We start from the raw sequence: 16604 nt of genomic DNA, 5'->3' as shown, positions 1-16604 counted from the left end.
CACACACACACACACATTCGCAAATATTTCTTCTTCCTACGACTATTTCTTATAATACAGAAAAGTGTGAAAAGAGAGAGAGAGAGAGAGAGCGATGAATCGGAACCGATCGCTCGTATTTCACTACTGTGATATTGTTAAGAAAAAAAAGATGATCTGCAAGAAACAAATTATCTAAGACTGCTTGAAAAATGAGATCACACATGGGAATCATACGGGACGTGAAATCATTTGGAGCAATTTGCGTTCAGTCAATGCGTATCGTGGGACTTGAATGCGTAACGGCTCCAAATTTATTACCGTTGTCTGTTCTAACCGAATTCACGTAACACAATGTTTGGAGAGGATAATCGTGCCACGATTATCCAAACGATTATTTTCAAAGTGCTCAATAAATATAGTAACGCGATAGCGTCTGGTAATTGAACATAAGATAGCACATGCTAACTTAACGTCGTAATACATAAATGCCGTGGTTAATTATACCGAACCGTAATTACTGGAAACGAGATCAGCGTAATAGTGCGACTATAATGCTTCCCGTACCTTCCTAGAGTATCCTTCGAGAAATCCTCAATTACAGCGATCGCCGATGACATTACGACGACCATGGTAAGGCTTGTGTCCCATATCTTGCAGATGAAAAAATTTTATATGTATATACAATTACTGCACAAGGGTTCAACTTTCGGCGTGACACATTCGTAAATAGACATTTAATGACACCAGTACAATTTTTGTATTCCTAAAATAAATTCTTGTCACAATTCCACTTTGAAAATCACGCTTGTCGTTCTATATAAAAAAAGGAGGAAATTGCTCGCAAAATCGTCGATTAAAATACGGTACACTATAATGTATCGATTATGCAAATCTGAACACGAATCACTGGAGGTTTAACTCTGGAATTTATTATACACGAATCGATCCTAGATCTGTGATCTAAGATATAGCCTGGTCAATTTCTTGGAGAATGAATATCGAGATACCAATAAGAAACGCGCACTGCAATCTGCATCGGCCGGCACGCGCCACAGACAATTGGCGTACAAGAATCGACGAGGCACATAATACACGCAACTAGCACAGCAAGTCACGTAGATCGGCTAGTCGACACGCGAATAATTGTTTTCTGGATTCAAATCACACGACTCACCACATTTTGCGAGTTAACAACCTTGTCCGAGATAACAATCGACTCACGATTTCACTAAAAACTATTCATTGCACTTGATAGTTGACATGAAATACTGTTTACAGTATATCTGATACACATATTTTTTTAATTCTGAATTAAAAATAAATACTCGCTTTTAATTGGAATCGACGTTTTAGAATGTTATTCAATCGCAAGGTATTATAATCCTTGCATTTCTGAGATACTGAATTACAATCCCACGGGAGAACGTCATCAACAGTTACGGTTTCGACGAGCGGTAGACTGCAAGTGCACGCGAGATCGCGGAGAACCAGCCGATGCATCGTCCGCAATGTCGAGGAGAGGAAGAAGGTCTGACTGAAGGTGCTCGCGCCGATTCCGAGGAGGAACATTCACCTTACCAGGCTCTTAGGCATCTGTGTTCGCGTAAGCGAGCTCATGTTGTTGCCTCGATCGCCCGGCAGGTCATTGCGGTAGATGTGCAATATCGAATCATGTGACCAACGAGTTCCTTCGTTACGGTAACTCCGAATACCGGGCTTTCACCTTGATCTTGATGATAATCTATACTAACTAATCTCACCTCGTATAATTATAGCACAGAAGAAGTTTGAAGTCGCCAATATCGATATCGAAAATAAGAAATCTTTATTTTTAACTGTCGTAAAGAAAAAAAATCCCTCAGTCTCGACTCACTTTCCTTTACAGAATAAAAGAATCGATTTAATTTTTTCGAGATTCAAAAAGACAAGTAGCAAAAATTAAACAAAATCTCCGATAACTGAAAATGTCAGAAATTATTTATTTAAAAAGATTGCTTTGTAATCATTTTTATCATGTTAAAGCTACTGATTGAGATTGATATGGATTGTATTTAATATTTAGTACGCTAATATTTTTTTCTAAAGTGACTCATACGAAAACAAATTACCTTACATGTTAATTTATAATGTTAGTCTGTAAAAATATATATCATTAAATATTGTCATTAAATTTGAAAGAATTAAAAATTTTAAAAATTTATCTCTTAGATAAGTAATTAATAATATAACATATGTTACTATTAAGCTTAACTTTAAAACTGCATTACGTTCAGTTTATTACGATAAAATCTCTGCAAGCGGAAGAGAAAGATCAATAAACTAGTATGGTACCGACAAGGAAAGTTATAGATAAGAAGAACCCGTAGGGCACTTCGTTTCATACATCAAGAGGCAATTAGGCGAAGAAGGAATCCTCTGTTAAGAACCGGTTGGTAATTGTAAGCTGCTGAAAGAGCCGGAAAATCTTTGTTCTCGCTTGTTCAAGAATACGACGAATCACTTATAGTAATGTCCGAAAAATAGAAGTAAGAAAAGACGAAAATCCAGTCGATCTGTAATTACTCAAAGCCGATTATAATGCCGTTAATTGCATTAATGAGAACACTTTGACGAAACTTATGCATTTAGAATGCACTGTCTTGGTCATTACGCACCATCTTGGTTACACTCTAAATACGATGAAACGCGACATTTAAATATCGCGAGCCGCTCTGCTAGATGATTACCAACGACAAGAAAATTCGCGTGAAAAGACTGAACCGCTGCTGCAAAAAAACGCCGTAAGTTATACGCATTCACCGAACAAAATTGGCGACTTTCTACTTTGCATCTCCATACGAAAATTGCATGATTAAATTGCAGATTAAATCACTGAATCGATAATATCTCATGGATATGATGCATGACATTTAAAAATTTCAGATAAGCCCTGAATCAAATCTCTTTCATTACTGAAAATAAAAGTTTAACCTATCTATACAATACAAATTCGTTTCTCCATTTTGGAAGCATCGCTCCTTTACTTCAAAAATAACACAATTCCAAAAAATTAAGTTTCTCAGAACAAAAGAAAAGTTATTTTTAACTTAAGAGAAAATTATTAATTAATATCGGTAAAAAGATATTCTTAATTAAATGATTTTCTTGTTATATTCGTTTTACAACTTTTAAAAAATATCCTTTTTTAGTAATTTTAATGATTCTTTTTAAAGCCACTCTTTTTTTTGTTACACATTCTTTTTTAGTTATGACAATTTAGATGATTTTTATATGAAATAAATTCAATTTTGTTGATTAATAGTAATGTTTATTTAACTCATTTATGATAATAACTAAAAAATGATGTTTCTTAGTTGTCATTTTGAAGTAAAGGAACGATATTAGATTCTTTGTTTATAAAATCATAAAATATCCCTATAAATGCATGTTTCTATATAATTTCATGAACTTTCCTTTCCTGTTTATAGGATAGGAGAAATAATAATACTTTTCCGTCTAACTGTTAATTCATCCTATTAATCGCTTAATTGCTTTTAGTCAACCGGATTTCTTCGACAAAGAAAAAGCGTGTACGACGTGCATTTGCAAATATATTTATCCGATTAATGTACGTCGTGTTCACTGATGCGATAAGTTTGACATCTTACAACTTTCTATCATGTAGTAGCGAATGAGAGAAAGATAGCAAAAGAATCGAAGCGAAGAGAAAATGTAAAGTTTTTTCTTCACACTTTTGAAATACATTCATACAAAATGCAGTATATTAATACCGACGTAATCAAGTCAATAATTTACGACATAGGAAAATTAATTAGCATTGACATTAGATCAATATTAGAAATTCCTGTGCTTTAATTTAAAGCGGTAGAGCAATTCCTTAACATTGAATAACGAGGAATGAAGATATCGTATATTAAACACAAACTTATTAATATTTTACATCAATATGAATGATATATTAAATTGTTTCGTCATTGCTACGAAGATCACGTCGCTTATTATAATTATCCGATATTCGTATTTCAATAGTCATATTTTTAGACGCGGTCCATTTGACATTACAAATTTGAAGCATTTGATTGATCATTCAAAAGAAAGAATTTTACTAATTGATCAATCAAAAAAATTCTTTGAAGCATTTGTAGCATTAAATGGACCGTAGCTTTACAAGCGTAATGTTTCATTTTAGTTTATCGAGTCTCACATGAAATATGAGACTCGATAAACTAAAATGAATATCTTTATGGAAAGACAAAGATTTTGCTAAAAAAAAATCTAAAAATGTAACTAAATATAAATCTGAAAATAATTTTATTGGACCATTAAAATATTTGCATAAAAGATTCAAACATGATGAACATATAATACTGCAAAAAAATTTTGATATTCTAACAATAAACTTGAGCGTTCTACAATACATAATTATTTTGATGGTTTAGTAAGAATTTTTAGCTATTTCAGCAAAACCTTTCTGTGCAATTTATAAAGTCTTTATCAATTTAAAAAGTCAGTATGCCTTTCATTAGATGACTTAAAAAAAATCTAAATAAACCATATTTAAATCATAAATCATTAGATAACCATAACGAAATAATGTCCCATATATGTGGCGCTGTCAGAGAAGCAATATTTTGTCCGTCCAACAATACCTTGTGTTAATATCGTCGGCCAAATTATCGGGCGGACATACTGATCGCATGTGTTTCGTTGCAACCTCATACGTGTACGGGTAAAAATAACGGTATGAGAAGATCTCTCATCACCGAAACTGGTTCCATGGATGCCTCCGAGTGACTTCGATTAAGAGGCGGTCCATACAGCGCGTTAAAATCAACCGCGAAATGATCGTAGAGAACGCCTTCATGAATTTTATCAATGAAACGGTTAGTGTCCCCGTGATTCAAGCGAGGTAATCGCACGTGCGTCATACTTCTTCGCGACAGGTAATTCACTTCGGTGGCAAACAGTGAAGTGCTCTTACTTATACGGCTGAGAGATAGATGCATTGTGTTGCATCTAGCGTTTCCAGACGAGTGACAGGCGCGTGCTCCGACGCGTGCTACGCACGTGTCTGAACCAGTTTCGCGATGGCTCCTCCAAGAAGGTTCTCGAGGGAGTGTCTATCGTCGTAAATTTCATTTACAAATTGACAATTGCCCGTTCTATTAATTAAATGTTCCTTCTATTTCTCGCGAGTCTTACACGTCAGAGAAGTTTCATTTTTATTTTATTGTATTTGACAAAATCTGTTTCTGCTTTAAATAGTTTTATACTGAAAAGTCGTGATTACCTTCGATTGAGATTTTAGCCCAGTATTTATAGTCAAATCTTATATTCAAGACCGTTTTAAGTAAGAAGACCGTGTTAAGAAGTTCACAAATTAATCAGAGGACCGTGCGTATATTAGCGTCTTAAGATGTTCTTATTTAAGACAGTCTTGAAATAAGAAGGAACTATGAATACCGTCCTTAGTCTTTCTAATCTTGATCGCGATACGCAGCCGGGCCATAAGCGAAATCGATTTAAATCTCGAGACAGCGTGTAATTTACCGTTCGTCTGCGCTGAGCGTAAAATAAAAATAAAACCGGAGGAAAAAAACGTCAACAGTAAAAGCTTTCTGTGGAATAAAAATTGCGGGCCTCCTTGAAGATTTGATGAATATAAGGATATTGACATTAACCTATTCATGTTGACGTCAGTACTCGGTAATAAATACACACATTCAAATATAGGTATCTACTTTTTTGTATTCGTCTTTGTCCCGAAACTCCAAGGGCTTTGGCGTGAAAGACACATCCGGCTTTTAAATTTTTTTAACATTTCGTTTCTTTTTTTAAAAATTAATTATTTAACAATTCTGCAAAATTTTAAATAATTTCTCTCTTGTGTCTGACTTTATTAATTATATAAATTTTTATGTGCATAAAATTGAAAAAAAAATAAGGAAATAGTAAATTTATATGATTTAATTAGATATAAATAATTATATTGATACAAATTAATTAAATAATTTAATATAAATTTATATAAATTAAATGTGTAGATATAAATTATATTTTAAATAATATTATTTCATTCATAAATAATATTATAAATTATTATATATAAAAGATGTCCCAAAGAAACAAAAATAATTTTTTTCTTGGAAACAGTAATTTCCACTTTGCAGTTACTGTTGAGCCGAAGTTAGTAAGTAAATAAATTATTAATTGAAAGGTTTTCGAGCCGGCGCATTATATCGCGGCGAGAGTCATAAATAAAGCAACGTCACGAGCAACTAACGGCAGCTGACAGCACATCTTGTGCAGGCATGCTGAGGCGCAATTAATCGCACGTTATGAATGAACCAGTGCAATGTCACGGACGATAACCGAGACGATGTTGCGCGCATCCCTTATGGATTGACAGAACGTGCCTGTAAGTGAGGTTAGGCGTCGTTGAGAGGGAGAAAAATACGACGCGAAGTAATCGCCAGTGTACGAACAACCGGAAGTCCGCATCGTTTTCGCGACAAATTGATTCCCTCGCGAGAATCGCGTGAGGCAAGAGAGATATATCTTTTCCTGTGCGAGTCGAGAGAGACTCCGAGAGATCCGCGAGATTAGACATGGAGCTGAGACGAACGCGCATAATTTCGCTGATTTCGCTCGACCACAGGCCGGCCACAATTACCTGCGACTCGTGATAAAAATAAACTGCAATGTCGCGAATTATGACAGCGACGGTGGCCGCGATAGGGTGGTACGAACGCGCGTAGGAGCTTCACGTCTCTCGGTACGTTCTCCTCTCTCTTTCTCTCTTTCTCTCTCGGACAGAGACGTCTCCCGTTCGGTTATCGCGCGTGAAAAACTCGCACCCGCCACCGGCGGACGCCCGACACGTCTTGGGAATTATGTAACTATTGTTGCACGGCATGTAAATAAAGGCTACTTACCGCTGATCGAGGCGAAAAACGTCAGGATCGCGCGCGCACACACACACGTTACACGTTCCGCGGAGACCGCTCGCGGCGCACTGCCGCGTGATGGCGCCCGTGCGCCGTCGCCATCTTGGATCGATCGTCGCCGGCGTCGACGGCGGGTGGGACACGTGAATTTCTACTTTTCGATCATAGTTGCGATATGATTTTACGAAAATTTTCTGCAAATATTCCTGCAAATATTTCCATAACTCGCTTTTTGACAAAATATGATATAATAAATATGAAATAATAATTATATATAATAAATATGAAAAATATTATATATAATAAATATGAAATAATAATTATAAGTAATCGTAGGATCGATTAATTCGACTGATGGAAATTACTTTTATTATATTTAGCGAAAGTTTTGATTGCATAATATATTCGTCTCTCTACTCTCTAATCTTTGATCTTTTTTTCCACAAGTTAAATAACAAAAGATTAATATTTCTATCCAAACAAATACGCCAAACAATGATAAATAATTTCGATTAATTCGGTTAAAACTGTTTACAGTAAATTTTTGATTGTAAAATTCATCGTCCCTAATCTCTAATTTTTTCACAAATTGAATAACAGATTAATATTTTTATGCAAATGGACATGACAATACAGTAATTAATAATTTCAATTAATTCAGCTGACAAAAATGCTTATAGCAAAATCTTTTAATTTATAATACAATTCGTTGTAAAATCTTTTACAATTTTCTTTTCTTCTTCTTCTTGCTTATAGCAAAATCTTTTAATCTTTAATTTCTCTTTCCACTGGCAAATGACAAAAGATTAATATTTTCATTCATTAACGAAATAGTATTATTTATATATATTTATTTATATTATAATAATTTAATTGATAGTTAAATTTACTGTATAGAAATGCAATATAATAACGGTGCAATTGATTGTACAAAACTGAAAATAGCCTAAGATATTTCAAGTTCAATCTTCTCATCTCTACATTCTAATGTTCAGTGGTCTTTTAATCTAACATTAATTGTAATTTTAATTATAATGATAATGGAGGTCTCATGATGCAAAATAACACGATTCGTTTGATTCTTTGCCATTTAATGTTTTCTTACACATTTAGAACATAAATAACAATAACTGATGCGCGTAATTATATCACGTCGGCCCGTTTGAGGTGAAACATAAAACAGCGAGGTTTTCAAAAGTTCTATACGGTAATAAATAAATAGTGTAAATCTCGGAACGTATCAGCACAATGACACTCTCGCAATTGTCATTAAATTCTTAAACTTAGGAACGTAAATAGTAACAAACGGCGCGCGCACGCAACATTCATATACACGATCATGCAACACGTACAGTCATTTACGGAAATAATATACCTGATACAAGTTCTGAGCGTCGAATGAGTAATAGGAATATAATATTATAAATGCGTATACATTCACGCGACTGATGAAAAAGTATAAAAACAAATGGAAAATCTAAATGCGAAATACTACTTCCAAACTGACTCATTAACTATTGAGATGTATTCAGACATAAAGAGTTTAATATATATAATTATTTATATATGTATATTTATATATGTATATAATTATTTATATATGTTATTATCAGGGAACAAAAATTTATTTTTTAAAAATAATAAGTTACTCGTTACCGAGTAGAAAAAGTAACAAGTTATCGATTTTGAAAATTACATTACAGTTATCGTTACTTGAAAAAGTAACTTTCTGGTACTTTTTCATTACTTTTTTCAAATTGACGACCGACCACCAACCACAATGAACAAGTGCCTAGGGGCTTTCTAGTCTCAAGCGCTACGAATGGCTTGTGTTCAATCGTGTGCAAAGTAACTGTAAAATTCGTTATTATTACAGTTTACAAAGAAATTTAACTACATTATCGTTACAGTTATTAAAAAAAATAACGCAGTTACCAGTAAAGTTACCAAAAAAATAATTTGTAACTGTAACTTCGTTACAAATATACAACAAGTTACTTTCATTCCCTGGTTATTATATATATAATTATATATAATTATATTACGTACAACCTGATTTTTATCTATCTTTGTCACCCGTTTTTATTATTTAAATGATATTTAGAGTAATGATTCTTAATTATATATTTCCTTTACATACAATAACTCTCTTATCTGAGTATTATCAGTACTAAATACTCGGTCATTTCTTATAAATAGTACAGAGAATTATATTATTTTACGAATTAAAAGAGATAATTGTATATAATTATAATTAGATATCTTCTGTTACATCGTGCAACGACGTCAAATTCGCTTCTTGATTTACTTGTGAAAGTTTGATACACAAGCTTATGCGCTCTGTCTACCGTCAATAATTAATTACTAAATTTAGCGATAGAAACGGCTTATCCATTACTTAACACAGATATACCCTCTTGCATCGCAAACTTATCATTGCGCATTAAATGATGTATCTCATATCCTATTCTAATCTGCATCAATTCCATATTTCATAAAAATCACAAAACAGCACTGGAAGCTTAGAATGTGTGCGCGTTGCGGCAAATTCCGCAACCTAGAGCAAATTCTTCTCCTGTCGATGGATGCTTTACATGCAATGGACATTCATCTCCTTCCAGTTGTTTAGCCTTAGGACCTTCGGTGAAAAAAACAATAATGAGTTATATTCCTTGAAAAATAATTATCATTGTGAGAATCGGAAAATTTTATGTACCAGCAGGACACATAGGCAGCTCACTCTTCGGGATAGTAGTAACACGTTGGAAATCATCGTGGCAAGGCTTGCAGAAATGTGTTGTTCCGAAGCAGAAGAATACCGCTACCGAACAGCAATATCGGCATTTATACTCAAGAAAGTCTGCTCCATGCTTCGGGCACATTTGTGCCCTTGCTACGTCACTACAACCGCCACATACTAGTTCAGCAGGGTCGAACGATTCTCCGCCTAATTGCGCATCGCAACGTGCCTCACCACCATAATAAGCCTTCTGGCATTTGTAACACACATAATACGCGTATCGTTCCATTGCGTAAGCAGCAGGGTCTTGATAACGACCGCCTGGTGCAAAAGTTCCTTCGGCTCTGCGAAAAAATAAAATAATTTCAATATATTTATATATAATGGAGATTTTGCGTAAAATTGCATGATAAAATTGAGAAGATATTACTTGTGTAAGCCTTCGTATTCCAAGCGCATTAGCGCCTTCCTTCGTACGTCTTCGTATAGCTCTTTGACACTTGCCAATTGCTCGGACAATGTCGGATGATCCATCGGTATTTTACAAATCGGACACAAAGAGAAACCAAACGTAATTCGTGGTCCCACCCAACGCTTCATCAGGACATGTCGACAACAATGTAGATGGAATACATGGCCGCACTGCAACTGAATCGCTGGTGCGCAAGACAGGGCCTCGGTGAAGCAAATCATGCACATGTCATCAGCGTCCTGTTTCAAATCCGTCCCAGATACGCAACGATGAAGGCAGGGCAAGCAAGTTCTCTCATTCCTAACACCTCCACAAATGTGGCCGCAAGAATGAATCATGTTACACGCATTTTTAGCGTGTTCCTGACAATCATGATCAGCGCAAATATTGCCTATTGCTAGCAAACCTGTATTTCCCGTAGTACCGCAAAATCTACAAATACCAGTAGTGGCACCAACCGGTTTTCTCGGCGCGCCATCACGAAATTCTACCAATGCCTTCAATGTTCTACTGTCTGCCAAAGCCAAAATCCAGAATAGCTTTGTTCTGCCACAACCTTCATGAAGATCTACTCGTATCGCTTCTTCTTCTTCCTTACATACTTGTCTAAGATGCGTTCTCGTTTTTCTATGAAGATGTAAAATTCTATCGCATTCCGCGCATAAATTACCACAAACATTACATTGAATAATAGCCGTAGTTTCGTCATCATCGTGATTACTACATGTCGGCTATAAAAAAAAGCAAAGTTAGTTATTCTTATTATACACAATAATTCGAAGATATAATGATAATCTTACTCTTGGTGGCAATTGCTGTCCTTCAGAACCGCTCCATTGACCAGATGATAGTCTTTCTACATGTTCCGAATTCAAAACGCATAAAGAAGCCAGTGCTAACCATAGTGTTGGAGATCGAAGGCATTCTGTAGAATCGCGGCTCTTCTCGTCCAGTCTAGTTAAGTTTAGGATATTTTCTGCTATAGCTGCTTTCGTTACAGATGCCCATTCCTCAGATAATTTACCCTGATAGTAAAAAACATATTAGTTTAAGTATTACAAAACGAATTAATCATAATACTCACCGATGCCATATCCTTCAAAAGTTGAATTATTACTTCTGCCAGCTTACGCGTCATGCAACCCCTTAACCACCATCTCGTTCCAACGTAACTTTTCGGATGGATGCTAGTGGCTAATGAAACGGTTTGAAGCGCTTTGCCATTGTTTTCTTTTCCTTTCACTTTGACTTGCACGGTCAATGCTTTTGCAATACAGCTTAAAAATACATCGAGAATTCCGGCGGAATGTTCGTTAAAATCTAAAACATGAGTAAAGCCGCTGTTCGCAGCGGATACGATACTGAAATCAGTAGGCGGTAGTCGTTCGACGTTTATAACGTTCGCTAGTGTTTCGGGTTTAATTTCAGGCAATATTCGTCGTAGAAGAGATGTTACCTAAAACAATATTATGTTGAAAATTGTTTCAAACTTCATTTAACACATTTAATGTTGCAAAGCTAATAGAACATACTTGACGTTGCACTCTTGCTGATCCGGTGTGCAATAAACTCAATAGATCTTTTAATAATCCGGTTTGATGCGATAAATAATATTGTCCTACAGAACTACCACTTAGAGCAAGAACCATAGAAAGCATTTCGAAGCAATAAGTATCGGCCGCTTTTGGAAGATCACTATTGTCGCTTAATACGCTGTTAGCAGGTGTCGGCGAACATAAAAGTGTCTCCCATTCTTCTCTCAAGCGTATAGTCTCCTTTCTAATCGCTTGCACAATATGAGTGCATACTTGTTTTTGTAAGTGCGTTAAATTGCTTCTGCTGAACAATATGCCAACCATATGTTCTCGGAGATCGTTACTGTCCTCTAAATCCTCATTAGTACCTTCTGTCGGTTCCATCTGTTGTTGCTTTTCTCCTTGTATAAGTTTCCCAAATACCTGTGATACATTATAACATTGCAGAAAACATTACAATAAAAAATAAAATTAAAAATAAGTTTAGAAAGGCTATGAACCAAAAAACAACAATGCAAAACTGTAAATAAAGAAAATAAATATAATTATCATGATCTAAAGCAAATAACAGACATCGTTTCGAGCCCGATCGGGTCATCCTCAATGTTACATATAAACATACTTAAATAGAACAGATAAATTAAATTAATGTACTTAAATTAAACGGATCACCTAATAAAATAATACAAAAAACAAATAGCAATCTATAAAATCGCATCATGTCATCATGAATATTACGTCATGAATATTATTCCGATATTACGTCCGCAATAATATAGCGTATATGTTAGAAGTTAGTCAAGATAATAAAAGGCCATATTGGTGTCAAAGTGCGCAAAATATTCACAAGCATCGTAAATTCAAATTCAGGTTAATATATAAAAATAATGAGAACGAAACTTTATAATAACACAATATCTAAAGCAATGAAAACGCCAGAACAATAAGTACAATGATATTGAATATGAAGCAATGAAAGTCGTCTGTAGATTATAAATTAGAACTTATATAGTCAAAGTTACTTTATAATTACAATGTTATAGTGTCCACAAAAAAATTTTCATATCTGTATTAGTACACAATTACTTCTACCAAGAATATTTAATTCAATTCATTGGCAAAAGAATATAAAATTTAAAAGTGGTATTGCGAAGAAACGTCTTTGTCGTCTGGCTGCGAAACACAGAATGAAGGAATCGTTGAAAAAGTAGAGGATTGGAAATAGTTAGGGAAAAAAAACAAGAAAAAAAAGTAAGAGAGAAAAAAAGATTATATAATAGGAAGATAGGATTCGTGTAATTAGAAAATAAATTGCAAAAAATTATGCGTACTGACCTGAGACGTGATTAGTCGAAACACTTTCAAAGTTTCTGCCTCGCAATTTCTTTGTTGGATAGTCTGTGCGCTTAGCTGTTTTCCTATTTTCAGAGATCCTCCTTCGACCTCGCCCAGCAATCTGATTTGACGAACTCGCAAAGAATTATCTGGGCCCTTTAGTTCCATACCCACAACTATATGACGTTGATCTGTGAAGAAAAACATTATAATCAAATTATATTATTATATATAGAGGGACAGAGTCAGCACTTCTTAAAATAAAATACATTTTTTTAAATACCTTTAATATGCAATCTAATACTAATTATAAATGTTTATATTACCAGTGATTGGGCAATTAATCCAGCCAGCTGATCTACTTTCGATCTCTACATATCTTAGTTTTATCATCTCATCGGCGTTGATACCAGATAAGAAAGTCACACTTGACACTTTGTGCTTATGAATAAATTTTAGATTAGACAAATATTGTTAAATAAAGTAAAAATCTAGTTTTATGAAAAGAACTTACTGTTAAATCACGGCAATTATCTATGTGTACATATAACATTCTAGGTAAGGAATGAGCGCCACAGAGGATTGTAATCACTTTAGTTTTATTACGATCTTCGTCTCCAGATTCCCAAAATGTTTCTGTGGAATTGTCTGTTAGACTACCAATCATGGCTTGTCTACTAGAGGCTTTGATCTCAATATTGGAAGTTAAATCCTTCAAAGCTTCCACCCAACTACTCATTTGTTGTGAAATTGTTGATTGGTGACTCTCGTGCATACTCATTGTTACATCTTCTTCTTCCTCGGATCGCGATAGGATTTTACTGATGTTACTAAATACGTGACTTCTATGTAAAAACATATGATCTGCTGCCGTAAATCGAATACCCCAGCAACGAATCGCAGCTTGTTGTAACGGAGATCCTGTAAATCAATGTTATTTAATAACATTGATTAAAATTATTATAATACATTTATTAAATATCTTTTAATTTGATAATGACTTACCAAGTGGTGGTAATAACATTAAATCCGCAATTGTTTGCAGTAAAGTATGAAACACAGTAGGTAATGGATTGACGGATTCTCCGGCTATTACTAAATCACTTAAAGGGTGCTCGCTGACGCCAATCATATCCTACAAATTAATCACAATATTAAATAACACATTCGTCTACAAATACTAACAAGTAACAAATAAATTCTTATTAAAAATACTTACATGATCTTCCTTCTTTTCCGTTCTATTATCATCATCATTCGCATCCGTATTATCAGAAGCAACAACTGGTGTAAGAGATGAAACAAACCACCAAAGTAAGTCGTGCAAACAAATTGGTTGCGTTACGCTTCTCAAAAGCCAATTTAACGCTTGCATCGCATAAACTCGACAAGCGGCACGGCGTAACGCTTGCTTCATCGCAAGTTGCAGATGTTGCAGATTGTGTTGCTGAAGAACGAACAACATTACAGGTCTCATGAGAATTTCTATTCGATCGTTACTCGCTATTTCGGTTTGACTAGTAGATACTATAGCAGACTGATCCATTGATGGCACTAATTTCTGCAGTGCAGCGGATGGATAACATAAAAGCGAAGAACCCGCTTCTGAAAAACGACAAGATATATTGTACTAATATTTTTTAAGAAAAATTTATTTTTCCATCTAACGTATTTATAATTATCGTGTAAAATAAAATCGAACCGTTATTCATTTCGCTACTGCTGTTATTTCGTTTTCTCATCATAACGACTCTGCCGTCGTTACTATTTCTAGCCCAAGGTGCACCGGTAGACATAGATACGGATCTATGAAAGGTACTACGATTTTTACTACTTTCATTATCACTATCACTCGTTGGATATTCTGACAATGGCTGCAAGTAAGATAACGATAATTAAATGTTGATTATTAAAAATAACAAAAAACAAAAATATTTCCTTACCCTGCCGTTTGTATTATTGAATGCACTATTGTTTCCCTCATAATTATTTTGTTGTCCATTTTCACGTCTCAGAGTTTCTTCGTAATACCTTTCATCATGACTCTGCGAATGATGAACACCTAAGGCTTGCAAACATTGGAATGGTCCAGTAGGAGGAAATGGTCCAGTGGCCTCAGGAGGGCTATAATTCTCAGCTACAGACGATAAAGTCTGCGATGGTCGTCTTTGCTGTTTAGGGATATTAAAGCCAGAAGCACTAGCTAAATCCAGTAAAAACATTGCGTTGCTCTTCATAATTATATGAGTTTCGTTTCCGCCAGGACTGTTAATCGGAGACAGAACTTTGCTCGTGCCATTTTTTCTTTTGGAAATTCCGCTTACGAATTTCTTCGCGAATTTATTCTTTCTGGCCTTCAGATACTTATCTCTACACGTGTCGCAGATTAAATACCACGAGCTACCACCGATCCCACCATCACCGCAATTGCCTGCCCATCCCACGCAATAGTTTCCGCCACTGTTGTATCCTTTTCCGCCCGCGTGCCAGCCGCAGCCTGGATGCATCATTTTCATATGATAAGTGACTGGATGTGGAAACATTAAACCACAAAGTTCACAGATAGTCTCCCGTTCAATTCCAGCTAAAACCTCAGATGCATTCGCTCTGCCAATGGGTTTCCATTCTTTCTTCTTCCGGCTGCCTTTCTTCTCACGTTCTTTCATTTTGTCCTCTCTAGGACGTTTCTCCGGTATTGGTCGTTTCACTAGTTTCATCGTTTGTATCTGCGATATGGGACTAGGCAAAATTGATTGTTGTTCGATAGCTTGCAGACAATTAGTACTAAGTTCTTCCCATAAAAAAACTAAGCTCTTTAACGCTGGTGGTAATATCGCGACCGTATGGAACTCAGGCAGAGAACTAAGTTTGCCCGCACTCGCCTGAATTTCTTCCTTGATCGTGTTCTCCTGTTTTTTCCTACTCCTATTGGCATTAGCGTTCGCAGCTGATCGCGTGAGAGTCTCCAACGTGCTGGGCTGAATATGCAAATAATTACCAGCATTTGTCACCTCGACGGAGTGTCTTTGACGTGCTTTTTGCTCCTGTTGCTGCTTATCGCTGGATTGCACGACAGTTTGTCTAGTTACCACTAGCGCACCCTGTTTCGGTAAACTTGGGTGGAACTTGAGAAAACTCGCGCAAGCCATGGCGTCATGTACAATTCCTTCGTGCCACAAGAACGCGGCGAAAACAGCTCTCAGACATTCTGCTACGGAAGGACTGATTGCTTCTTTCACCTTGTCTTTACATAAATTTAGAGCACGATTAGGACTGGGACTTTGCTGTGCGTTGGCGGGTGACATAGCACGTTTTGCTCTTGTTTTTACGGCTTTCATGTGATCTCTCCTGTTCATTTTCGGTGAATGTCGCTCGTCCTTTATTCCGGATGAACCGATGTTGAAATGACCCTTCATAGCTGTGGTAGCGCTTTCGGGACTTGTCTGCGTTTGCGCTTGAGACACTTTGCGCGGACTTTCTTGCGTATCCTTTAAAAAAATATATACTTTTCTATTCTTTGAATAATTCTAATAGATTTATGGTATATATATATATATATATATATATATATATATATATATATATATATATAT

At 35.4% G+C, this 16604-nt stretch overlaps 2 protein-coding genes across 2 annotated transcripts in view; both read right to left on the bottom strand.

Moving 5' to 3' along the window:
- LOC105626790 (WD repeat-containing protein 47) overlaps window positions 1-611 on the bottom strand; it is a 64143-nt gene extending 63532 nt beyond the window's left edge. Inside the window, exon 1 of the mRNA XM_012208086.1 lies at window positions 547-611. Within this exon, the coding sequence (XP_012063476.1) occupies window positions 547-611 (65 nt within the window). The remainder of the gene's footprint in view (window positions 1-546) is intronic.
- Window positions 612-9451: 8840 nt separating this feature from the next.
- Window positions 9452-16604, bottom strand: part of LOC105626861 (E3 ubiquitin-protein ligase highwire-like) — a 12766-nt gene continuing 5613 nt past the window's right edge. The window contains exons 14-26 of the mRNA XM_012208153.1: window positions 14955-16499; window positions 14714-14885; window positions 14231-14616; window positions 14017-14146; window positions 13526-13932; window positions 13338-13452; window positions 13012-13202; window positions 11674-12099; window positions 11226-11597; window positions 10942-11166; window positions 10100-10872; window positions 9646-10013; window positions 9452-9567 (exon numbers count right to left, since the gene is read on the bottom strand). Of these exons, the coding sequence (XP_012063543.1) occupies window positions 9452-9567; window positions 9646-10013; window positions 10100-10872; window positions 10942-11166; window positions 11226-11597; window positions 11674-12099; window positions 13012-13202; window positions 13338-13452; window positions 13526-13932; window positions 14017-14146; window positions 14231-14616; window positions 14714-14885; window positions 14955-16499 (5226 nt within the window). The remainder of the gene's footprint in view (window positions 9568-9645; window positions 10014-10099; window positions 10873-10941; window positions 11167-11225; window positions 11598-11673; window positions 12100-13011; window positions 13203-13337; window positions 13453-13525; window positions 13933-14016; window positions 14147-14230; window positions 14617-14713; window positions 14886-14954; window positions 16500-16604) is intronic.

The sequence above is a fragment of the Atta cephalotes genome (assembly GCF_000143395.1).
Source record: "Atta cephalotes unplaced genomic scaffold scaffold00006, whole genome shotgun sequence".
NCBI lineage: Eukaryota > Metazoa > Arthropoda > Insecta > Hymenoptera > Formicidae > Atta > Atta cephalotes.
The sequence above is the reverse complement of the archived record's forward strand: the minus strand, read 5'-3'. Positions and strand labels throughout refer to the sequence as shown.